The 25,533-nt window shown below is 36.3% G+C and overlaps 1 protein-coding gene, 1 long non-coding RNA gene and 1 pseudogene across 3 annotated transcripts; 2 read left to right on the forward strand and 1 right to left on the reverse strand.

Annotated features, from left to right (window-relative positions):
• Positions 1–13,533: 13,533 nt before the first annotated feature.
• Positions 13,534–16,232, forward strand: LOC147510961 (uncharacterized; annotated as a pseudogene).
• A 934-nt stretch (positions 16,233–17,166) lies between these two features.
• On the reverse strand, positions 17,167–25,278 carry LOC147510962 (uncharacterized). 2 transcript variants are annotated; one of them, XR_015219132.1, is made up of 4 exons: positions 25,002–25,278; positions 24,840–24,907; positions 24,027–24,083; positions 23,751–23,918 (listed from the first exon to the last, which is right to left on the reverse strand). It is a non-coding gene; the product is annotated as an uncharacterized LOC147510962 (long non-coding RNA). The 2 variants fall into 2 exon arrangements; XR_015219133.1 differs by lacking the exons at positions 23,751–23,918; positions 24,027–24,083 and adding an exon at positions 17,167–17,756.
• On the forward strand, positions 17,918–21,173 carry LOC147510963 (uncharacterized). Its single transcript, XM_086602779.1, has 4 exons — positions 17,918–18,802; positions 18,933–19,089; positions 19,178–19,302; positions 19,376–21,173. The coding sequence occupies exons 1-3, from the start codon at positions 18,545–18,547 to the stop codon at positions 19,228–19,230; spliced, it is 468 nt and encodes a 155-aa protein (XP_086458905.1). The 5' UTR covers positions 17,918–18,544; the 3' UTR covers positions 19,231–19,302; positions 19,376–21,173.
• Positions 25,279–25,533: the final 255 nt, after the last annotated feature.

Here is a 25,533-nt window from a genome sequence, read left to right on the forward strand (position 1 = left end):
GTGGATCACTGGGACCCTATAGCGAGAGATGATATTGAGCGTGATAACGTACCTCCCCCTCCTCCTTCACCACCCAACTATTTTAATGAGGATACCATGCGCCGAATCAGCACTCCCATAGAAGCTTTGAGACACATGAACACTAGCATGCGCAGGATGTTTCTTCGTCAGGAAGAGATGCTTACTTCCCAAAATGACTTCCAGCAAGAAATGCGTAATCGCCAAGGCCGTTACCAGAGAATGATGATGGCAAATCAACGGCAATTCCAAGATCAACTGCTACAGTCTTTAGGCCACATTCCAGACCAGTCAGCTCAGCCAAGAGTTTGTTGTGGTCGAAGAAGTAGAAACCCTGGTTCATCTTCTGCTAACCCGGAGGATTCCCAGTAGTTGTTTATTTCCCTTATGCACTGCATTTTTATTTTTCTAGTGATGAAAAATTATATATCGTTTGATTTCTCATAATTTTGTATATCTAGACGGTTTGAATGAGAAATTATTTTTGTTATGCAATTATTGTAATTCCTAATATATTAGTTTGTTCCTTGATGCACTGGGTCTACTCTCTAAGCCCAACGGTCAAAACCCAACGGACTGATCCAAACGGTCAGATACCCAACGGTGGTCAGATTTTCCATTATAAAATCCAACCTCATCCACTTTCACTCATCCCATTCTCTCACTCTCCACAGTTTTATCTTCACATATTATCTTTTCATTCAAAATAATGAATCCGATCGAGCGATTGGAACAGGAGCAACGCGAATGGGTTGTCACAGGATTCGTGATAACCGTGTTTATCATTGTTCTACTGCGCTCATGCATAACATGCTCCAGAATATCTAGATCTACGTAACCGACATCTTTTTTTTTCTTTGTCGCTTTGTATATTACTATGGTGTGTTAAATAATTCTCCACCATTTGTACGGGTTACGTATTAAATGGAGAAGTACCATATTTAATAATTGTGTATATTAGTTGTATTTTTACCTTATCATAAACGAAAAATAGTTATCAAAACAATAACAAATAAGCAAAATTAATAACGCACCAAAATAAATCAATCTTAACTTATTGTTTTCGGAATAGATCGTGGGCGCTACACGGTACGCCTAACACTTGTCATACACGCAGCTCGATTATTCTATCCATCTTCTATTATTAAGGTATGATCATCAATTCTGAAATTACGTGTAGGTCTAACTGCCCTGTGAAACTTTCCTCCGTATTTTCTAACATTGAAACATCTCATTAATTGTTTTTGGGATTTTGATATGAAAAGACTTACTATGGATACCCATTGTTGTTGTTCCTAAAGGTAGGTGTCACAACAACACATGAGTCACTTGTGTTTTCATATATTAATTCTAGATTTAACTACACTTGGAATCCTGATTGGTACATACTCATGGATTGGCTATAAATCTCTTCTTTTCAGCCATTCTCATTTCAAGCATTCTTCACTATCCTTCCCTCCGTAATACTTCCAAATGGATCAACCAAGAAAAATAATGCCTGAGAAAGACTTTTTTTTTTTTTGAAGATGGCGGTTTTCTCCTTATTTTGACACGAAATTATGCGTCGAGGATGGGCCTCTTCTTCTATATCATTCGGTCTGTTGGTGGTTATTCAGAATTGGTTTTGATGTTCTACCAATTTAGCGGACCTGAAAATGGAAAATTCTACTTCAATGCCTATGGACGACGATTTGAATTGACTAGGGAAATTATCTCCGACATAATTCAAATCCCAATGAATACCCAGGAGTTCATTTTTCCAGAGTCATCATTTGATTCCGTCAAAACTTTACTACGAGCTACCATATCTCATGGCGAAGTCGGAAATAGACATCACGTTGTTCTTCAACGCTCTTTGAAACAGAATCAACGAGTTGTGCTCCACTAGTTGGGACACAATGTGGTAGGTACATCACACCAATCAGAAGTCACAAAGCCTCAACTTCACCTACTTTGGATTTTGCAGACTCAAAGGAATGATTTTTGTCTAATCCAACACCTCTGGAACGCGATCACCAGGAAAACAAGAAGGTCAGCACCTCTACCTACTTTAGTCACGCAAATTATGATGCGTTGGGGTTATCCAGTAATTTCTCCAGAGACACCCCTTCAAAGAGCAAATATTAGTGTACTCCACACAAACTACTCTATTGGTTTTTGGACTCCTGATACTCTGACAGATGAACAGAATGACCCAAGCTCAAACTCTAAACATTTCTTTGATGAAAATGTCATGCTAAACATTTTTAATCCCATGGAAGACATTTAATTTCTTCATCAAGGCATGCGGGAACTACACGCTTGTCAGAATATCATCATTACAACTCTTAAGGATTTCCAAGAACGTCAAGCAATGCATGATGTTGAACAGGAGGAAATCTTGGAAAATCATTCTCAGTCCTTGTAAAATCACGCTCTCCTAAAGGAGAATCAAACTACACTCTCTACCAGCCAAGGGGACATTCAGATGCAGCTCAGCCAACAAATTGAAGAACTAAATAGTCTGGTGCACGATATGCGTCTCCGAAATCAACATAATAATCCATGATTTTATGATTGAATAAAAATAAAATAATAATCCTAAGTCAATAAATAAATAATCGAATATATCATTGCATTTTTGGTCATATTATGAATTTTGTTATTACCTTTGTATTTTCTTTTGTAAGAAATGCTTACTAGAATTGTCATCATTTACGTTGTGACTAAAATAATTTTAACATGTGATTTTCAATGTCATTACAGGAGGGTCTATTTTCTTCCATACTCATTTATCCATCCAGTTTGCCTTTATCCTTACCCTTTTCTTTACTTCATCCACCATGACATCTTCATCAAACATTGCATCTTCATCAAACATGACACCTCCAAAACTCATTCCTAAGCAATCCTTTCAGTCTATGATGGATTCCAATACTTATGGCCATCTTTTCCGTGACTACATCACTAACATTGGGTGGTCTTCCCTAGTTCTTCAACCTGACCAAACTTATTCTCCGAGTTTGGCTGCATACTTTTATGCTAATATGGAGGACACGCTAGCATTCAACCATGCGCATGGCTTCTACTTAGACGGTTTCACAATCCTAGTTGGTGACACACATCATATTTTTTCTGAACAACAGCTTGCCCTTACTTTGGATCTTCCATATCACGAGCCGGCCACATCATGGCATTACATCTATCACAATTCTTACCGTTCATTTCATTGGCATGTTTTTCGCGAAACTTACGGTGATGGCCTTGGGATTACACGAGAAGGAGATGGCCATGTGCCATGGCGCGACATCACCATTCCCTTAGCAAGCATGACCATGAACATGGGGACTGCGATGTTGTTTATACTCCCGAACATCATGGGAGATTGACACTTTTCCACTACCAATGAGGCTGACTGCGTAGTATTCAATGCACTGGCTCAAGGTCATACATTATTTAATATCTTAGGTTATGTTATCTCCAATCTGAAACGAGCTCGCACTTTTCAGGATCAGTATATACTTTTACCTGTAACCGCTTGCCGAATCATGAAGACACATTTCCCATAATTTTCAACTACTTTTCATGACTGGGTCAAGGTAGATTCTATGTGCCCAGCAAACAAAATCATTATTTCATTAAGGTTTAGGCAATGGAAACGTCCCGCTCGGTACCTGAGGCATGTTCGTTGTTACCCGAAAGATGAAAAAATGAGGACACATTTGAACAAATCCGGAGACAAAGAATGGGCAGAAATTTGGCAGACTATTATCTTTTGGCGTGATGCTAAGGAAATGCATTTCATTCTTGAGGACGCCAGACCAACACATTTTGCTGGATGGTAAATTTGAGCATGCCATTGTACATATATCTAGCTAAATAGTTATGTTTCGTGTGCTATTATTTTTCATTGTTTCTTTCTGTATAATATATTATGTTCTCCAACCTTTCTGTTCCAGCAATCTAGCCCTAATTTTTCTCACAATTCTCAGGTAGTTTCTTTCTTTATCTATTGATACTTCGAGGACTAAGCATCATTCTGTTTGGGGGTGCTTTAAACCTGTAGCAAAAATTAGGCAAATTGTAGCATGTATATAGTTTTTATTAATAATTGTACTTAGTGACAAAGTCTTATTTCCTTGTTAATGATGAAAATTGTCTAGAAATCTCACATTAGTATCCGAATTATGATTTGTTTTTAAGAAATTTAAGATAATACGTATGCAATAGTTTATACATCTTTTCATGAACATTCATGCACTGAGTATCATCGATTGTACATAGCAGTAAGTTTCTGAAACCAACGGTTAGTTACTTAAACGATCAATCCTGTGAGAATCTAACCAAAAAGCCTCAATATGTGTGATATGTGAGTAATGACATAGAGGAGTAGTTTTTATGAATAGGGAAAATCACGCGTTTACTTACTTGATCACCACCCGAATTCTAGGCGAGAATTTAGGCCTTCTTTGAATCGACATAGCTAAAAATTCTTACCTATTACAAATTTTACCGCTAGTCACTCCACTGAACCTTTCATTAAACCTTCCACTTTCACAAAAAATTCCTTACCTATATATTAACCCTAAATAGAATAACCTACCTAAGTGATGAGTATGAGAAATATGATGAAATGTATAAAGGTAAAGAGAAAGACTTGACCTAAATAAAAGTTAGTTACTTGTTTCAGCCAAGGAAAATAGAATTATGTTTCTTAAGCTTCTTGTTTCAAAAAAAAAAAAAAAATAGAGTGTGAAATAAGTACAAGGCTTAAGAGCAAAGTAGGAAAATTCAGGTAAAAGCAGGAAAAGAAAACAAGGATTTCTCGAGTGTAAATATCTTGAAGACCCTATTCTCTCATACTTATCATTTTTTATTATCCATTTCCATTTTCTTCTACACTACCACCTAAGCCCCATAATACCTAATAAAGATATCTAGCTCAATTAGGAATAGGATGGTGTGATAATAAGTAGTAGATGTGATTGATCGACCTCGACTCCTCTGACTGTCATTGAGTATGTGAGGAAATATGTGCCCACTGCACACTGGAGTTAGCCAAACCTAACTGGAAAAATTATGAGCGAATTTGTGTTTTGACACATACCTGTGAGAACCCATTTAGGTACGCTCTCCAAAGGATCCAAAAACGACCCTGCTAGTACATTTCAATGAAAACTTCACTGTATGCATGATCATATGTAGATATTTTAATTATTGAATGCATATTAACTTGAGATTCAAAAAAATCAATCCTCGTTCCTTGCTAAGGATATGTATGGATATCTGAGATTAATTTAGGAAATGAGTTTTTGTCACTGAGTCGTTGTAATATAAATGAATTTTGTGAGTATCTTCTCTGGATAACTCTCACGAGGCTATAACTCGTCCACTAGGGAATTCCTAGTGGTTTAAGGCCTTGTTGCATATGGTCAATGCAACCGCACTCTGCGAAACGAGAATTAGTTAGGACTACACATTTTTGGTCATTTATCTGTTTTAATGTCTCTTCTTTGTTTGAGGACAAGCAAAGTGCTGTTTGGGGGTAGTGTGATAACCTTTGTTATTTGATTTTAGTAAGTTTGTTTAGGAAGAACAACTAAACCTATATCCTATCCCAAAATGGTAGTTGGTGTAGAGTCTAGTTAGGAATCAAAGTGATGAGCTTAGAGATAAGTCATTGCTTTGGTTCTACATGCTAGCATGTATCATCTTAGAGATAAGTCATAGTGTTAGGGATCAAGTTAATTTTTATTAGGACTTGTCTATGAGTTCTAGAAAAATTAAGATGCGAGAACTTAAAATCACACAATAGAGGTTATCTTCACATGAGGAAAATTAACTCTCCACTTTTAGTTTTAGTCAATTTTTACCTTGTCTTAGTTGCATGTTTCGTAACTTAAGGTTTTCATTTTTTGTGCATTAAAAGAAACCAAGTAGTAGTATTAATACAATCATAGCTAAACTTACTCACTAGTTTCCTAAAAGAATAAAACCAAGTTGTAAGTGGTCCTAGAAATTAGGTTGGTTCGAATCTCTACTCAAAAACTATACGCACACGAAGATCGTGAGTAAGGACTTATCTTTGAATTCGCACTTTGTCCAATAAGAGATTCAAATCTCTAAGATACGCAAAAGGTGAACATCACATATCTCCACCCTGCTCAAGCACTCTATCTCGGGATTCAACATTTGAGGCGGTTGACCTGAAAAAAGATGTCGCAATTCCAAGAAGTTCATAACGGTACCATGCTAATGTAATCAACACATTCTTGACCGACTCAAAGTCTTCATTAGTTGGTGAACTACCTGTTTGCTTCTTCCCACTATATTGGATTGTTTAAAATTTGAGGTGAGGTGATCGAAAAGTAACAATATGGTGTGCTGAGAAATGGTTTGTGAGAAGTATTAACAAAAGCTTCCGCACATGGATGATGCATCTATATACTACTAAATAATTAGTTTCTACACTTGCAAAAGAAAGGCAACAATATTTGCATACCAAGACGTCAAAGCTGAATCAACTCAAAATTTAATATAGATCTCAATATATTCCTTGAAAGAATAATGAAAAATAGATTACTAAAAAAAACTTACGAATCAATGGACTGGTGAATTGTGAATATAAAAGAAATTCATATAAAAATTCTTTGATAAGAAAATATATGTACAATTATTTTTCGAATATTTATTTCAAATTCATGCATCTTTTTCCATAACAGTGAGGATAACAAAATCAACCTTTTTGCTTCCGAACTAATTTTTTTTCGAACTTGAAGAGAAAAATAAAAAACGAACCGATTGGGAGTTCAACTTCACATATAGAAAACAATTTGTGTCCTCTCAACTATTTTGACGCAATTGGGAACAAAACTTAAGAATTAGAAGCTATGCAAGGAAGATCAGGGATGTATCGGTGCTTGCCGTCCACAACGAACCTGTACTGATATATACCAGATAGAAGCACCAAGAGAATGGAGTGGTCCTTTCCTGACCTCTGCAGTATCTCCTGCATAAACCGATTATAGTAAGAGAAGGGTTTGTCAGCTATTTGTATGTTTCTGACGGTCTAGTTTGGATATTGAGGTTACAGGGTTTTTTCTTTCTGAATCATTTTTTGTGTTTTAATGTTCCGTAGGTATATCACGAATCATAATTTTGATTGGCGTGTAATTGTTTTATCATAATTTTATGGATCTCAAAAACATATAACCAATCTCGAGCAAATCCAATGTCTGGTATAATTTTTAGCAAAGACTGACTTGTAAATAATTAAAATACTGTCTTGACTTTTAATTAACTTTGGGTACCTACTTAAAAATTGTGCTGACGTGGCTTCCTAAAATCACGGATGAACATTTTCGCCCACTGTGCAATAATAGATTTAGATATATAGGAAATATAAACACTGAGTTAACTCGTTGCCTTGTTCAAAAGAAATTTAGGAGAACAAATTTATTGGTAAAGAAACTTCAAACTAACAACTCCATACAACAATAACAACAACAAAATCTGAGAATATTTTCTTCACTTGGTAACAGACAACTCCATACAACAGAGAAGTTAGATGCCAAGAAGAAGCAGAGCAGCCGAGTCAAGCCGAATTAAACCGAATCCGACCGAGTTACACTGGAATGGCTCCTCCCTCTTTGCGATCTTGCTTTGGTAAGTGATTTTACGGTTGCATATAATAAACATCATGGGTTTCTTGGTGTTTTGTTTAGTCTGTGATGGGTCTGCAATCTGAGGTAGCCGGTTTTGAGAACTGAAGTTGTAGTTTTGAGAGGTGAAAAAGGAGAGAGCATTGGGAAGAAGACAACTGTGCATCTTTATTTTTTAGTGTTATTCTCAAATTGATAGTCGTGCCTGCCTAAGGTGGTAGAATATCCCAAAGTTACAGCTGTTTAGAATAATTCCAGTGAGATCCAGGCCAACTCCGATCAAACTAAAGTACTATTCAGAGACTGATCCAATTTTAGTTTCATTTAATAACAACTCATTGAGCCTTCTGGAGGGTGGTAAGAAAGTGATTGAATGTATTTATCTTCTGGGCTTGTGAAGTCGTTTGAGACCTACAATTTGATTCAAACTATTTTTATTCTGAGTTCGATTGGTTTAGTTTTTGTTTCTTTCTTCAAGGATTGGAGTTGTATAGTGTGAGTATTTGCTTGAAAATCTTGGTGAGTTAGTTGGGTTATGTAATTTTTCCTAAGGAAACCACTACATTTGTGATGTTGATGTGGAATTGTCGGGGACTGGGTACATATCTTGTAATACCCTTAGAAGACCATCAAAAAATGTATCTGAAACACCATGCGTAACTTTAAGTTTGTACAAGACAACACTACAAGAAAATAGGGCTTTAGCCACGGATAACCTGGAACGTTTGCCACGGATCAAAGCTATCGAATAATTAGCCACGGTTGCTCTCTGTTGGTATTGTAATAGTTGTTGTAGCTTGGCTCGACAGTATTTTGCAACCTTTCTCCACGGTCAGAACGCGTATGTGTTCCCACGGTTTGGACCGTTGGATCAGATCTTGACACTATCTATTCTCTCCAACAGTTATACTGCGCCGGCATAGATCCAAAATTGCTCCAAAATTTTGTGCGCCGCACCAAAATTTCCAACCCACAAAAACTCAAAATATTCAAAAATAGTTAGAAACTAATCTCACCTCTAACTTCCACCGTCTCTGTCATCATCTCTCTCATCTTCTTCCCTATCAGTTCGTCCACCACCACCACCTCTCTAACAGTTCGTCACTACGGCTTCTCTCACGATCTCTCTCATCAAACATCAAAGGTAATGCTTACAAGTGTTTATTTTATTAAAAGTTTCTCCTTTTTTTGTTTTTGATGGAGATTGAGTAAAAGGTGTTTTTTTTTTGTTGTTACAGATTCTTGGCAACTCAAAGGACTGGTGGTTTGACAAAGGAAGGTCAGAGAAAGTCATCGTCGATTTTCTGTAAATTGCAAATCAACAAGCTAAGAGAGGCACTTGAAGAAGCATATGAAAATGGGTCTTTGGTTAAATCCATTGACATTGATTCTGAATATGTTTGCACGACTTTATGCCCAAAAGGAGTTTCTTCAAGCTACCGCACTTGCTGCAGACCATATTAGCACATGTAAGGTTGTTTCTCCGGAATCCATTATTGTATATGTTTGTGGTGATAATCTAAACTATGTGTGTCTTTCCTATGTTATTTCTAGCGGAGGAACAATTGCTAGTCTTTCCCTGGGATCATGGTTGAGTAAGTGAAAAAAGAACGCAACACGTAATTATTTGTGTCGTTGTTTGTGTTTACATATCTTTTGCAAATCTTACTTAGCCTAATATATATATTGATTAGTATAGTGGCTAGCAAGGTATCAATCCTACTCTAAATAACTAAGTGATGATAATAGAAATTCCTAATCTAAGTTACTCTAATGGATGCAAGTAAAAGATGTGGCTAAGTAATGATGAATATATAATTGATTTGATTTGAGATGTAAACTATGCATAAACTAAACTAAATTAAATATATGAATATGAATAAAGAGAAAGAATATCTTGGGAGAGATGAATCCACCAAAATCATAGAATTAGTCTAATAGATCTATCTATCATGCTTAATATAAATCACCAATAGAAACTCACCATACCTACAAACTTTATGCTCATAACCATGATGATAATATGTGGCTTTCAATGTGCTTTCTATCTTTCCATCAAATACTTCTTCAATCTCCAATGATATCTTCTATCTAACCAAATTGTGCTTTAAGTGACATTCAATATACAACTCTAGGTGCCATGGAAAATCCACATGTGGCATTAACCATACAACTAATTGAGGTGCCATAAAGAATCCAATCATCGCAATAGAACACTAAAAACTAGAAGAAAATAATCTAGGGTTTGTGGTATTTGGCTTTACACAATCATGAATTACCCTAAGACCTCCTAACCTCCACAGGAGCATTAGATCAATGGATGAATAAGAAGAAACTCAATGAGGGATTTAAACTAAAGCATGATAGAAGAATAACTAAACTAAAACATATGAAAAAGGCTTCATCTCCCCTCCCAAGAGAAGGGAGATTAGCCCCTCATACTATGCTATGAACACAATATGAAAAGGAATAATCTTTATAGCTATTAATGGTGAAAAAGTCTGAACTTTCTTCTCTCTTAATTCTAGATCTAAGATGCAAACACTAAATTTCCTAGATGATGTAAACTGAGGTTTTTGTGCCTTATATATTGGCTTACATGCTCGTCTGGATAGAGATCCGAATCCTATGTTTATTTGGTGTCAAACTCTCTGTAATTTTTCTAGAAGCAATCCTGGAAAAGTTAAATTCAGTTGGACCAAAGTTGGACGTGGCCCACTTTTCCCTGCAGGCTATTTCCCAAGCTGCAACTTCTGACAGCTTTCAGTTTCCTAATTATTGTAAAACTCTGGCTTCTTTTCCATGTTGATCTCATCTTCCTATGAATTCGAAATTAAGGCTTTGAGACCAGATTGAAGACTCTTCTAACTTAATTATTATCCTCTTTTAGAGTCCCATTAGGCTTGGCACTTATGGAGACAAATATGATGTTTTTGCCCTAGGCCTTTAGCTGTAATTCCCAGTGACTCCTTTCTGACTTGTTTGACTTCTTGTCCCTCCATATTTCATATTTAGGTTCTTTGACCTACAAAAACTCAAATTGCATCATATTAGAATATTTAAATATAAAATGGAGACTAACATACACATAATTGGGGTTATAAATCATTACTTTTGAGCACTTATCAGTAAGTTGAAGGCGAAAGTATGTGCTAATATATAGTTCTGTCTGCCAAGTTTGTAATTGAGAAAACACTTTGATATTGAGATCTTGGTCATACATGTTCATGCGCTCTCTGTTTGTGATGACCCCGATTGCTTCTATAAATATGTTCAAGGTCTACTTTATGGATTGAACGTAGGTGTTAGCTCACACGATATTGTTGACATTTAAGATGTAAGTATCATTGACTTGCGTGTTCTATTTTGCTAAATGTGTGAAGACTGAAGAAAGGTTTTTGTTTGGGTTTTTTAGACTTTGGTCCTAACAATACTTGGTTTATTAGGGTTTAGTCCTAGTTTTGGTTTTTGACCGCTAGTCAACTGAGTTGACTGTGGTCAATCAGCTTGTATTTTCGAAATGACAATAATACCCTCGCATGTAATATCACGTGTTCTTCTATTTAATCAAATTAATTCGACACGTGTCGACATCTGACTTCGACTTTCGATGTGGCCGTCATATCTAAAATTTGCGCATCTTGAGAATACAAATGAATTTTTTTTTTTTTTTTGGATGTGAAATAAGGAGCTCGAGAATACAGATAGGTGAAATAAAGAGGGAAATGATGACTCACTCTCTCACTCTCTCTCTCGACTTCTCTCACATAAATCCTAGCTCTCATTTGTGAAAACACCAAGTTTAACACTGACATACAAACCCAAACAGCCAAACCAGCCCCTCTTCTTCTCTAACCATGAAATATGAAGAACTTCCATTGGAGTTGTTGACCGTGTTTTTTTTTAATGATTTTCATCTAGTGTACCTGTTGATCGTCGTTGTTTTCTGGTTTTGAAGCTATTGTGAGGTCATAATCGTTGATTTGAGGTCATCATCATCTGTTGTTGTCATAAAATTGAAGGTTGTTGCTTAAAGGTTAGTTTTTTTATGTTAATCTTAGTAAAAATATAATTTTTATATAAAGTTGTATGATAAACATGAAAGCGTTAGCTTGATCTGTTGGAAAAATGGTGGCTTTCTCGTATGTTTCTTATACTGTTATTGTTAATTTTCAGTAAAGCGTGAATTAAAATGGTGGTTTGTTGTATTGCATGGTGCATGGCTTAGTCTGTTGCCGTACACTTTAGAAAACATGTACTAAAACCTAATTTTTAACTATTCAGTTGGACTATGATTATATTAGGAAGTAATTACAAGCACTTAACTCTATATGTGGATATGCGTAATTTGGGGTCTTTTTTTTCTGTTGTCTGAGAGTCTGATCCTTTGCTAGGAAGTAATAACATTTGGGATATGTTGTAAATGTTTGAAATTAGGAAGTAATAACATTTGGGATGGATATATTGTAAATGTTTGAAATTATATGCATTTGAATGATCTATATTTGCAAGTTTATATTTGTCTTGCATTAAATTGAAATTGATTGAATGTAATTGTGAGAAGGGTCCCCTTGTTTGAATTGTTTCTTATTAACTGATTTATCCTATATGTTGTTTGTTTGTATGTTTGTGGACAGAGGAAGAATGGCCAATCCTTTGCTAGGTGTAAAGGAATTTGTGAGTGGGGGAGAACTATTCCTGGGAAAATAAAAGCTAGTCAATACATGGGTGGTAAGAGAGAGTGTGTGAAATATGATGGGAATGAGATATTTCTGCTAGATTTGAAAAAGGATTTGCAGAAACTGGTTGGTGAAGGAGTTAAGTTTGAGATTGCAAGTTTGATTGAAGGGAAGTTATGTAGCATAACAGAAGACAAACATCTGATGGATATGTGGGGTAAGTTTACACTTAAACAATACCACCTATTTGTCCTCCCACCTCCACCAACCGTTCATAACTCTCCCCCACCACTTGACTCCAGCATCACTGCTTATAACTCTCCCCCACCACTTGACTCCAGCATCACTGCTCATTACTCTCCCTCACCTCTTGACTCCACCCCAACACAACTGCCCACAACACCCAAGAAACCTTTACAAGTCACTGAAAGTGTTAGATGATCACCTAGATTCAGTCCAGTTCCCATTAAAGTTCCCACTCAAAAACCTAATCCAGTTCCCACTAAAAAACCTAAACCAGTTCCCACTAAAAAACAAAAACCAATGACACCTATAAGAAAGTCCAACAGGCTTAACATACTGAAAACTAAACCACTTGTAGGTCCCAATGGAGAGCCATTGGTCTTTGACATTTCTGATGATAAAGAAACTGGTGAGCCACAAACAAGAGAGGAGGTGACTGAGAATGTGGTTGAGGGGCACAATGGTGTTCAGCCATATGGGAATGATGTGCACTTGTCTCAATTAGATCCTGTTGATGATGGTTTCTGTACATAGAATATTAATGAGTTTCTAGAAGAATTGAATGAACCTGATGGTACTCATGTTGAAGTTATTGATGTGTTAGAGGAATTGAATCCTAATGGTAGTTATGGTGAAGCTGCTGATATGTTAGAGGATTTGAATCATAATGGTACTCATGCTGAAAGTGTTGATGTGTTAGAGGATTTGAATCATGATAAAAGGGATACTGAAGAGCCTTTGTATTAGTATGGTCAATCTTTTGGGCCAGTTTTTGGTACTTGGCTGGATGTAGGGTATGATAGCACTAAAGAAGATAGTGATGAAGAGTATTGTCCTACAGGTAGTGATTACTCTGAGAATGAGTTAGATAATAATATTGATCCAATGATGGTTGATGAAGAAGTCCATAATTTAGAAGAAAATTACAAGGCACTGTTTTGGGAAATTGGTCCATGGGAACAACAAATATTTTCGAGATTGAGGACATAGCTAAGGTTTCTGACCCTGTTGAAGCTTCTAAAAGGTTTGGCTCATGTGAGTTTAAGCCTAAAATGACATGGGCAACTGTAGAGGATTGTAGAGAGTTCTTCCAGACAATGGAAATTAAGCACAAGTTTAGTACACAACAAGTGAGAAATGACAGAGAGAGATACATTTTGGCATGCAAAGATCCTAGTTGTGAGTGGGCTATAACTGCTACTCTTACCAAAAAAGACATGCGCACTTTTGTTCTTAGAAACTATAATGATGAACATACATGTGAAGCTAGTGTGAAGAACAAGTTTACACATGCTAGAGCACCATGGGTGGCTTAAGCACTTGAAAATAAGATGAGAGAGCATCCATATTATAGACCTAAGGATATACAAGCAGATATGTTTTTTTAGTATGGAGTTAGCATATCTTATTGGATTGGTTGGAATGCTAGGACATTGATGCTTGAAGTGATCAATGGCAATTATGAGGAGGGTTATAGACTAGTCCCAGAGATGTATAGGCAGATTATAAAGTCAAACCCTGGTAGCCTTGCCAAGCATTTTGTGAATGAAAAGAATCATAGTTTCATTGGTGTTGTTGTTGCATTCAAGGCATCACTTGATGGATGGTTGAATGGGTGTAGACCAATTGTTGGTCTGGATGGCTGTTTTCTCAAATGCAAGTATGGTGGGTGTTGTTTAACTACTATTGGACTGGATGCCATGAATGGGATAGTCCCTCTTGGTTTTTACATATGCAAAGGGGAGAATGGGGATACATGGAGGCAATTCTTATGTGAGATGAAGCCATTTCTTGACATGCATAAAGACAAGCTTACCTTCATCAGTGACAGACAAAAAGGACTAATAAGTGTTGTTGATGAGTACTTTCCAAATTCAAATCACAGGTAATGCCTAATAAGTGATGTTATTTTTTGTATATGTATATGTTGTATATGCCTAATAAGCCATTTTTTTTGTATATGTTGTTTATTTCAGTCATAATGATAATATGTATATGTTGGTTTTCTTCCAGGTATTGCTTCAGACATATGTATAAGAACTTCAAAAAAATTTTGGTGGTGAATTATGGGAGAATCTAGCTTGGGGTGCAGCTAAGGCATATAAGCAACAAGAACTGATAAAGATATTGGGTGTTATCAACAAAACAGACAGTAAAGTTTTGGATTGGTTAGACAGTGAGCCAAGGAGTTGTTGGGCTAGGGCACACTTTGACTAGACATCAAAGTGTAATGAGTTAACCAATAATTTCAGTGAAAGCTTCAATTCCTAGATATTGCGCATCAGAGATAGACCATTGGTTCATTTTATGGATAAGTACAACCTAAATTTGTTGCAAATGGTTTATGATAGAAGGGAATTGTCATTGTCATTGATGCCTGGTGAAGTTGTACCAAATGTGTTGTTCATGATAAAAAAGAGGGAGTTGAGATACAATTGGTATAAGATAAAGGGTGTATCAGATGTTGAATACTTAGCAATCAACACCAAGACTGGGACTAAGTACAATGTTGATATTGGCAAACTTCAATGCTCTTGCATTGAGTGGCAAATGTCAGGAGTGCCTTGTGTACATGCTGTTGCAGTCCTTAGACCAAGGAGGCCCCAGTGGGCAAGGTAATTAAGTAATGGGTTCCCTTAAGTAATTTACTTCATTGCATATTGTTTTAATTTGTTTTGTTTTTGTTATTAATTAAGTCCATTTTTTTTACAGGTATTGCAGTCCATATTTTAGTGTGGAAGCATTCAGAGCAACTTATGCAAATTATCTTTATCCACTCGATAATATTGAGGACTGGCCAGAAATAGTAAGTCCATACTAGTAGGGAACTTTCATAACTCCCTATAACTTATTGGTTACTTATACAGGAAAGCCCACTTGCTTACTTATATAGTAAGTCCACTTGATAACTTATTGTTTACTATATACAGGAAAGCCCATCAGAGTTGGCTCTGCCTCCTGAACACACTAGAAAGGCTAGAAGGCCAAAAAAACAGAGAATTAGGAGTGAAGATGAACCACTTAAGACTCATAGAAAATGCGCAAAGTGTGGAACACCTAGTCACAATACCTTGACTTGTGATGCAAGAAAGAAAGGAGTTCATGGCAAGAGAGGGAAGGGTAAAGGCCAAGGTAACTTTTCATTGTTAACAAGTGAGTATTTAAAGTTAGTAATGGTAGTTAACTAATGAGTAATGATTTAGTTGAAGGTGGACAAGACCATACTGAAGCAGCATCTGAACAACAACCACAAGAGCAACATGTTCCAGCCAATAGGAAAGGGAGGAAAAGAAAGAGTGCTCCACTGCAACAAGAACAACAAGTGGAACATGAAGCACCACAAGTAGCTGAAGGAGGAGTTAGAGCAAGGAGCACAAGGCCAAGAGGAGGAAGAGCACCAACAACACCAGAAGGAAGAGTTAGAGCAAGGAGCACAAGGCCAAGAGGAGGAAGAGCACCAGCAGCAGAAGTTGAACCTGAAGCAGCAGCAGCACCAGAAGGAGGAGTTAGAGCAAAGAGCACAAGGCCAAGAGGAGGAAGAGCACCAGCAGCAGAAGTTCAACAGGAAGCAACAACAGCACCACCACCACCACAAGATGAAGAATCCAGAGGAGGAAGTAGAAGGCCAAGAGGACCAACACCAGGCACATGAGTGAGGACAAGGGGTTTATATAAGCTGATGTTTGGAGATGACAATGTACCAACACCTTCAACACTTCCAATGAATTTAAGTCAGAGAGCTGTAGAGCCACTTAGTCAGACACAGTGAAAGCAAATCCAAGACTGAATGTTGTTGTGAAAACAAACTCTTTATCATTTCAATTTTTAGTTTTAGTTACATTTTGGTACTTAAGCTATTGGTCTGGTATACTTTTGAATTTGTAATGCTATTTTGGGATTAGATGTACTTTTGTTGGATTTGTAATGCTATTTTGGAATTAGATGTACTTTTGGATTTGTAATGCTATATTTTGGTATGAAATTTGTTAGTTTAATGTCCTCTGTTCTGTTTTGTTTGAAATTTGTCAATGTTATGCTATTTGGAGTACCAACAACAATAATAGATAAGATAAGTAGATTAACAAACATTAAGCAACAACAACAAGACTGGGACATGGACTCAAATATCTCTAGAAGAACAACAACATTGGAAGAACAACATTAAAAACACTAGAAGAACAACAACATTAACATACTAAACATTAGGGACCCTAAACATTAACACCATCATCATTATATCTCAAGAACTCCCAACACTGTCAGAAACAGCTTCCTCACATTCATCCACATTCATCATCTGCCTGAGCTAATATCTCTTTCATGTGCTCTAAAAAATTCATTTGGTCAACTTCATCATTCCCAGTAATCGTGATAGTGAACTCCTGAACTGTTGCTGCTTTTTTTGATGAATTTTCCAAATTTTCTTTCTTGCTTGCATTGTTTGCACTGTGTTTTCTTGGTTCATCTTCTTTTTCCTTCTTCTTCTTTGCACGACCAACTGCTTCTGATGTCTTCCCTTTGCCCTATCCATGATTGTATTTCCTTCAGAAGCTGCTTGACTCATTTTAATGAATTATGTTTATTTTTATAGAACTTTGTTCGTAAGGTACGAAAGGTCACATTATTGGATTGCTTCTGTGACTTTGGAAACATGTGAAACCACAGTGCAATGCAATCAATAAATTAAAGGGAACCCTAAATTTAAATTAAACTAAATAAAGGAACATGTGACACCACAGTGCAATGCAAACGTCTGCAACAAAATGTACATGTGACACCACAGTGCAATGCAAAAGTCTGTAACAAAATATAGACAAACTGACATAGTATCCTACTGCCAGACATGCTTCCTTCAAAATACAAAATGACAAAGACACAACAAACCCTATGGATACCCCACAACGCAACAACACTCATGCCCACAAACATCACAATTAATGACAAGTGTGACCTCCTTCTCAATGGGCAGTAGAAGCTGGTTGTCAGCAGTAGTTAGTTGAACCTTATTGAAACATCCAACCCAATCACAGCAGAGCCACAACTCAAGTACTTTGCCAAATTTATCTTCAAACTTGTGCAAATCCATAATGCCTCTGCAGTTTTCCATATTGCATCTCTTTTTCAGGTATGGACACTTACGAGCTGTGTGGTCTTCTTGGTAACATAGCTGACATATCTGTGAAAACCAAGATTATATACAAGTTAGACTTTGATACATAAATAAGGCCATCTTTTAGGACTTGGTCCCTACTGTTATTTGAAAAATTAGAGCTTAGTCCTACTTGTCAGCCATTAGAATTTTGAATTTTGAAGGTGAAGATGTAGGAAAAGTGTACCTGTGGCGCAACAAAAGTGCTGCCTCCCCCCATATTTCCTTCTGAGTGAGATTTGCAAAGGATGAAATGGCTGACTGGTTTCTCTTATAAAGAGGATCACCAATGGATCTATTGTTTTGGCCGTTAATTTATTTGTCAGCTAGATTTGTGACACGTGGCAAGTCAATTTCAGCGAGATTCCAACGGCAACTTTAGTTATTCACGTGATATTACATGCGAGGGTATTATTGCCATTTCGAAAATACAAGCTGATTGACCACAGTCAACTTAGTTGATTGGTGGTCAAAAACCAAAACTAGGACTAAACCCTAATATTCAACCTTTTCTGGACCAAACCCTAATAAACCAAGTATGGCTAGGACCAAAGTCTAAATATCCCTTTTTGTTTCATGACTTTGCTAAATTTAGTTCCCGAGTTGAATAAGATAGTGTCTGGAATTCAAGTGTTTGGTAAGTTATTGCGTCTAGCCGTGTTACTTTGATACTTAATCCATTTTTTTTCTTCTAACGAACACTGAATCTCTTGATAGTTTCTTGAAGGTGAGAATTGTTCGTAGCTTGAGAGGTTTGAGTTTTCTAGAGGTTTTTCTTGGAATCCAGAAAATTTCAACCAGTCCGTGATGTGGAGATGGGAATTTTCTATAAGCCAGTCGCTTCATGGACGACTCTTAAAGCGCTTAAAGATGGACTCATGACCAAGAATGCGGTATGTATATCTGTCCAACATTTAACTTTGATTTCTCGCACTCTACATGATTATCATTTGCTCATTAGCTTTGTATCATTTCAGGCAGAGGAGATAGCTGAGAAACTCTGTGAGTCAGTTGCAGCAAGTCTTGTGGGTAAAAAGCTGGGTTCCGTCACCAGGAAATCATCAACCGTACAGGTTTATAAGCTCTTCCTATTTTCTTCTATTGGCAGAAATAATACATTTTTTTTTGTTGTCTTCGACTATTTTTTCCTGTTACAATTGTATATGTGAGGCTTACCTTACAGTACAAATGATGACTGTGTAGACTGCTATGGAGGAGGCTCTTGTCCACATCCTAACACCAAAACGCTCTATTGATGTACTGAGGGATGTGCATGTTGCCAAGGAGCAAGGGAAACCATATGTTGTTGTTTTTGTTAGTTGGTGTCAATGGAGTTGGAAAGTCCACCAATCTTGCAAAGGTTAAAGTTGTTTCCTTGAACGGTTTTGAGATCACCTGATTGTGGGAGACCTGCTAATACTTTTGCTATCTGTGCTGTCATTTTGCAGGTTGCCTACTGGCTTCGACAATACGATGTCAGTGTCATGATGACTGCGTGTGATACTTTCCGGTCTGGAGCTGTCGAGCAGCTTAGGACTCATGCACGTAGGCTCAAAGCCTACTAACATTTTTGGTATGCATCTGTTTACCCTTCTGTCAGTCTAATTACTTGATATGAGGCATATTTCTTACCTTTCTTCCAATAGCAAAAATCCATGATTCTCACCGAAAGAAGAGAAGGCACAACCATTCAAGTACTGAAACCAAGGATGTTATGGCTCATGATTTGGTCGACCACGGTCAGGCTATGCAACTAGCTAGATATCAAAGGTACTATTTTTAACATCACAGAATATTGTAACTTGAACTTAGGATTCAGTTAATAGATCCTTAGAGCGTGAGACAGAAATAATGATGTCATTATAATACACATGGTGATACATAAACACCTATAAATAAGTAGACTCTGTTTCTTGCACATTTCATCACTGGGTGTTCTTTTCAGTTTGTTTAACCATTGACGATATCTTTTACATTTCAATTTAATCGTGTAAGGTATGATTACCTTGGTTTTGAATACTTGAATACTTTTATGAGAAGATGAAATACGCCCTGTGGTATGGATGGGTTTGTGACACGAGATGCATGACCGTCCTCCATGGCATGACACTTGGTTATTAATATCTTTTACTTGATTTTTTGGTTGTGAATGTATATATGTTTGCATTTTGTAGTTGCGATTGGTAATGGGAGATGTTGATTTGTTTGTAATTAAAACCTATAGATGTTTATTTGAAGTGTGATGATTTAGGGATCCTCTTTAGTGAGGTGGGATGACAAATGATTAGAGGTTTAAGGGCTCCTGACAGCTGACCTATTTGTGAATTCCTGGTTTTTACTTCTGATGAATGGGTTCACCCTAAATCTTTGACATTAAGGCTACAATTTTTCGAATAAACTGCCTCCATTTTCCAAGTAAAGTATGAATGTGTGAGCTCATTGGGTTTATAATCCCCAATGGCGGAAAGAAACACACGATACAGTCAATGTTGAGTGACTTGCTTGTCTTCTTGGAATGGTGAATGGATTGTAGGGGTCAAATTCGTGACATGTGACATCTTTGGTGGCGAAGGGTCCATATGCAGAATAGTGAAGAGAAGACCGGGTGCAGCGGATCTGAGCCGCGGCACCATACCCGCCGAGAACTACGGGGAATGGCAGAAGTGGAGAGTGGGCAGTAGTCAGAGTAATAAAGATACTACAGGGTGCATCGGATAGGAGCCGCGGAACCCTAACTGCCGAGAACTGCGGTGTATGTTGTGGGACAGGTGACAAGCTAATGCACGTAGAATCAGGGTGGATGGATGAACGAGAGAGAGCGGTTAGAAAAAAGAAAAATATAAGGACAAAGAGAGAGAAAGAAAAAGAGAAAGAAAAAAAGAAAGAAAAAGACGAGTGAAGGTAAGAGAAGGAGACTAGTAATTTCTTAGGGTGTAATTCTTGTAGTTACATGGATGTAATTTGACATAAAATACTTGGAGTTACTTTAGTTTGCACCTGTTTTAGATATAATTTAGTCCTTTTTAGTGTTGACCGACTTGTTTTTTATGGGAACATACTGATCCTGTTTCAAATGTAGTCCTTTTTTGTGCAAAACCTTTTATGTCCTAGCTGGCACAAGATTAGATTAATTGTTTTTATATACTTATTGCTGAACAAATAATTTTAGTAATCAAAAGGGAAGGGTACACCATAAGTGTGTAGGCCAAGGTGGCTTACTGAATAAACAGTTAAACACAAACACACATATAGAGATACCAAACAAAGACAAATGTAATGCTCTCCCAGGAAAATGCAAAGACTTAAAAACAGAATTTTCCCTTTAGTCTCAACTGTTCACATTATGTTTCATATACGTAGATTTCTTCTATATTTCTGCTGTAATTTTGCTACTTTTCATAAGTCATTTTAATTGTTTATTGTATTTATTAAGTTAGTGACTAATTTTTTCATGCCCCCACTCTTGTAGGACCTGCACTACTGTCTCTTGGTCATTTCAAATATTCTATAAAAAGGTGAATGATTCATTACAAAGCTTCCTCACATCTTTAGCATTTGTGGAATTTTCAACATTTTGGCTTGTTGGTGTTGTTGGTGTTGCATGTTTTTGTGTGTTTTTAATGCGTGTGTGACTTTAGGTGGTAATAAGAATGCATTTTAGGCTATGTTATATGGACACCTCATATTTTGAAAACAATCAGTGTTAGATACATGCCCTCGTATCAAGCCCAAGTTAGTGGAAACCACTGTCCATTGATTACTTTCATTTCCTTTAGATGGCATTTTGTAGAGCAAGTAAAAACAAAGTGAGATGCTAATTTAAGTTTTAATTGTGGCACATAGAAATGTTGTTGCTATGTGCTACTGCTTTTTTCCATTCAGTTAGGTTCTGACTTTTAGACTTATAGGATTTTGACTTTAATATCATTTCCTTGTGATTCATTTGTATGTAGGTGATGTATGCAGTTCTAAGCAGTTAATATCGGATTATATCGCTGATTAATCGGCGATTAATCGTATCTCGGGGGTTGAGCGATATGCTTTTATCCGATTTCTCAGTTAATACTCAGTTGCCGATTTAATCGGTCATATCGACCGATAACACGAGAAAACACTTATTTTCTCGAAAAAATGAAAAATCCTCGCCCGATATTATCGGATCCTAACAATATTAATATTCCGTAACTGCAAATGATGGAATTTTGAGGAGTGATTGGTTGAGGAGTAATGGGTTCCTCAAAATACAAACAAGATCTATATTTTGAGAGATTGAGGGACGATGGATGGAATTTTGAGGAGTGATGGGTTCCTCAAAATACAAAGAGAGAGGATAGAGAGAGAACCAGCAGCAAAACCAGAGAGATTGAGGACGGACGATGGTCAAAGCTTAAAGTCAAACATTGTTTTATTCTATTTTTGTAAAGAAGTACTATGGTGCTTACCAATGTTAGTTACATGGCCATACTACTTTTCTTGTTAAGCCAATATCTATACTTATTTTTTTAAAATTTTACTAAGTTTTTTAATATATATTCTCATCCAAAAAGTTATATTTTGACTATTTTCTATGTTTTTCCACTAATAACTATTTTTATTCAATCAATCAAATTGAAAGAGAGCTTTGCAAATTTTGTCACACCAAATGCATTGAAATTGCAATATTAATATTACATAAGAATGAGATAATTTTTTTATTTTATGAAACTACAAATTAGATAAAAACAACTAAAATTTTAATAACAATAAAATAAATAAGAACAAGGATAACAATGCCTACTAATTAATAATAATTTTTATTAATACATTTAATATTGTTGCTATTCTATATTAAAATATTTTGAAGATATAATTGTATATAATAATATAAAACCGATTAAATCGCCGATTAATCACCGATTCACTGATTAATCACATATCGCTCTTAGACCGATTACATCTGAAAACCGATTTTAACTGCTTAGATGCAGTTGGATGCTCATGAAAAGGTTATTAAGGCTAGGGTTCTGTGAAGCTAGGACTTCAAATCATTTTCGAAAGTATTCAAGTGCAAGGGAATGATAAAACGTAACGGAGAAACATGCACGAGGTGAACTATGACATTATTACTTGTATGGGGTGATGAAATATATTGAAAAATATTTGGAAATTCATATTATATTGAGCTTGTGGTAATAAATGCTACAGATTTTTTATTTTTATTTTTTACTTATATGAATATTCATCTCTTTATCTGTTTTTTGGCAAAAGAATTTTGATTGGGAATGTGGCTTCTTTGTAATATTGTTATTAGGATGGATGGATTATTAGTTGGATTGAAAGGCAAAAGTGGATAAAACTAGTATATATATTTTTTCTTTTCATTTTTTTTAAAATTCTAAAACGTTGCCACGGCCAATGTCCGTAGATAACGCAAAAAGATGTGTGGCTGAGGTACTTTTACTACGGATTATGCCACAACTTTTATCTCTCACAAAAATAATTGCTACGGATTATGCCACAATCGAGAGTTGTGGTAGTTGCTACAGCTATTCCCACGGTCATTATCAGTGGTACTTGCGACGACATTTGCCACGGTCATTCGCAATGGCAAGTTCCTACCGCTTGAGCTGTTGCGTGGACCGTTGCATTTACCCACGGTCATTCGTTGTAGCTAAACATTTCCCGACAGGTCAAAACCCCACGGACTTGCAACGGTCGATAGCCGTGGCTAAAGCCCTTTACCCACGATTTTGGTCTGTGGCTAAAAGTCAGCTTTCTTGTAGTGTAATTGTTGTTGCCAACTTTGTGTATTTAGTGCAACCTAGATATAGAGGGAGTTCAACATTTTTAGAAAACTCTTCAAAATCAGCACCCATTATCTCTCTTTTTTTTTTGGTTGCTACACCCATTATCTCTTTAGTGATCTCTGGTTCAAAAGCATCCTCATGCTCAAATACAGCTTCACATAATTCAACTGTCTCTGTAGTTTCTACACCAAATTGCACTGAATCTAGTGGTTCCCCGTGCTAGAACCAAGTCTTATACATCGAATCCATACCTTTTATTACCAAGTGTTCAATGACCTTATCTTCATCTCTACGATGAAAGTTCTGACATACTTTGCAAAGACATCTCAGGTTCGCTTCTCCTGTTCTAGTTTTAGCGAGTTTCACAAATTTCTCAACTGCTCTTCTATACTTTATCGTATGTCTAAAACAAAAAAAAACGAAAAATAAATAAAATAAATAAATAACTAAAACTGTGGTAAATGTGTCAAATTTTCTAAAAAAAAAGATATAGGGAGTTCTTTTTTAGAACCTCTGCCAATGGACCAAGCTTTATCCATCATTATACTACCACTTCATAACTTCAAACCTGATATGAAAAAAAAGCAAAAAAATTGTCGAAACATCGAAACACACTCTTGGACAGTGTGGTGTACCAACTGTCAAGCTTTTACGGGTGTCAATTTGTCTAAAATTTCAAGCAGACGACCAGGTGTCTAAAACTCTAAATAGAACTTAATTACCATGTCACTGAACCTCTGTTCACTTTAATTTAGTTAGTTGGTGTGAAGAACAAGTTCACTTTTAGACGTTTTAAAAAATTTAAAAGCAGCAAAGCTTGTTGCCTTGTATACTGTATCTCTATCTAGTCCTCACAGTAGCCTTGTATACCGTACTGTATCTCTATCTAGAAACAAAGCAAGCAACATGTCTATACAAGGAAAAGATTAACAAGCAGTATTCCACAAACACAATTTAAATATAAAAACCACATGAACGATATCTATACAAGCCAAAAAATTATAAAAAACACTAATCACATTATTTATATACACCATGTATTGGTGTATATACAGTAGATAAAGGAATCATAGTTACAGAGCAAAGAAGTAGTAGTACTGTAGTAGTATATATCATTTTTATTTGTGCAGAGCCCACGGAAGACTTGTAAGTGGACGATATCATCGAGCAGTAGATCATCAAGCCACATACGATAAGTTGACGATTTCATATACGATATATTTACAGAAGAAAAAAGCACTAACCACTCTTATTCATATACACCAATTTCTCTTATCAAATACTATTTAATAAAAAAAAATCACGTATAGTGAGAAAACCATACCAAAAAGATATAACTTCAAGATTTCCTATTTGATGTTGCCAAATACCGTACGAAAGCTTTGAATAACACTGAAAAAATGAAAAGGAAAGATTTTTTTTTGGTTAAAATAAAGAAGGAAATGTAACAAATGAAGATGGGGTTTTTCAAGGAGAAGATGAGTACCGATATCAGATTTGCTCTGTTTTGAGATGAGAGGAACAAATAAATTTTGACGAGGCTTAGTGAGGGTTTTGATTAGAGAGAATAAGACGTGGTGTGGTGGCTGTTTTGCTTAGAGGTTTCTTTTGGAAAAGATGTAAAATAGAAACAAAGAAGGCGGGCTCAAAATTTGGACCTGCCGGTAGCAGTAAAAACGCAATCGATGTTATTGCGCTATAGGGCCAAATGCAATCTTTTGTTTTCGTATCACAACAATTGATAGCACTAAACCAAGAAACGCTATCCGAAAAAACATTGTAGTGTTTTTTTTTTATAAAAGCTATTGAATAAATACTATCTATTTACATTTTTCTAGTAGTGGTGGTTCAGAATCTGAGGGACCTGGTTAGAGAACATAATCCAGACGTTTTTTTTTAGTAGAAACTAAAGCTAGCAATATTAAAATTAATCAAGAGTTTACAGAATTCTCTGCGGCATCCGAATGCTTTTGTGGTAGATGTTGAAGGTTGCAGTGGTGGTTTGGTTTTACTGTACA

Source organism: Coptis chinensis, chromosome 3 (genome assembly GCF_015680905.1).
Source record: "Coptis chinensis isolate HL-2020 chromosome 3, ASM1568090v1, whole genome shotgun sequence".
Lineage (NCBI taxonomy): Eukaryota > Viridiplantae > Streptophyta > Magnoliopsida > Ranunculales > Ranunculaceae > Coptis > Coptis chinensis.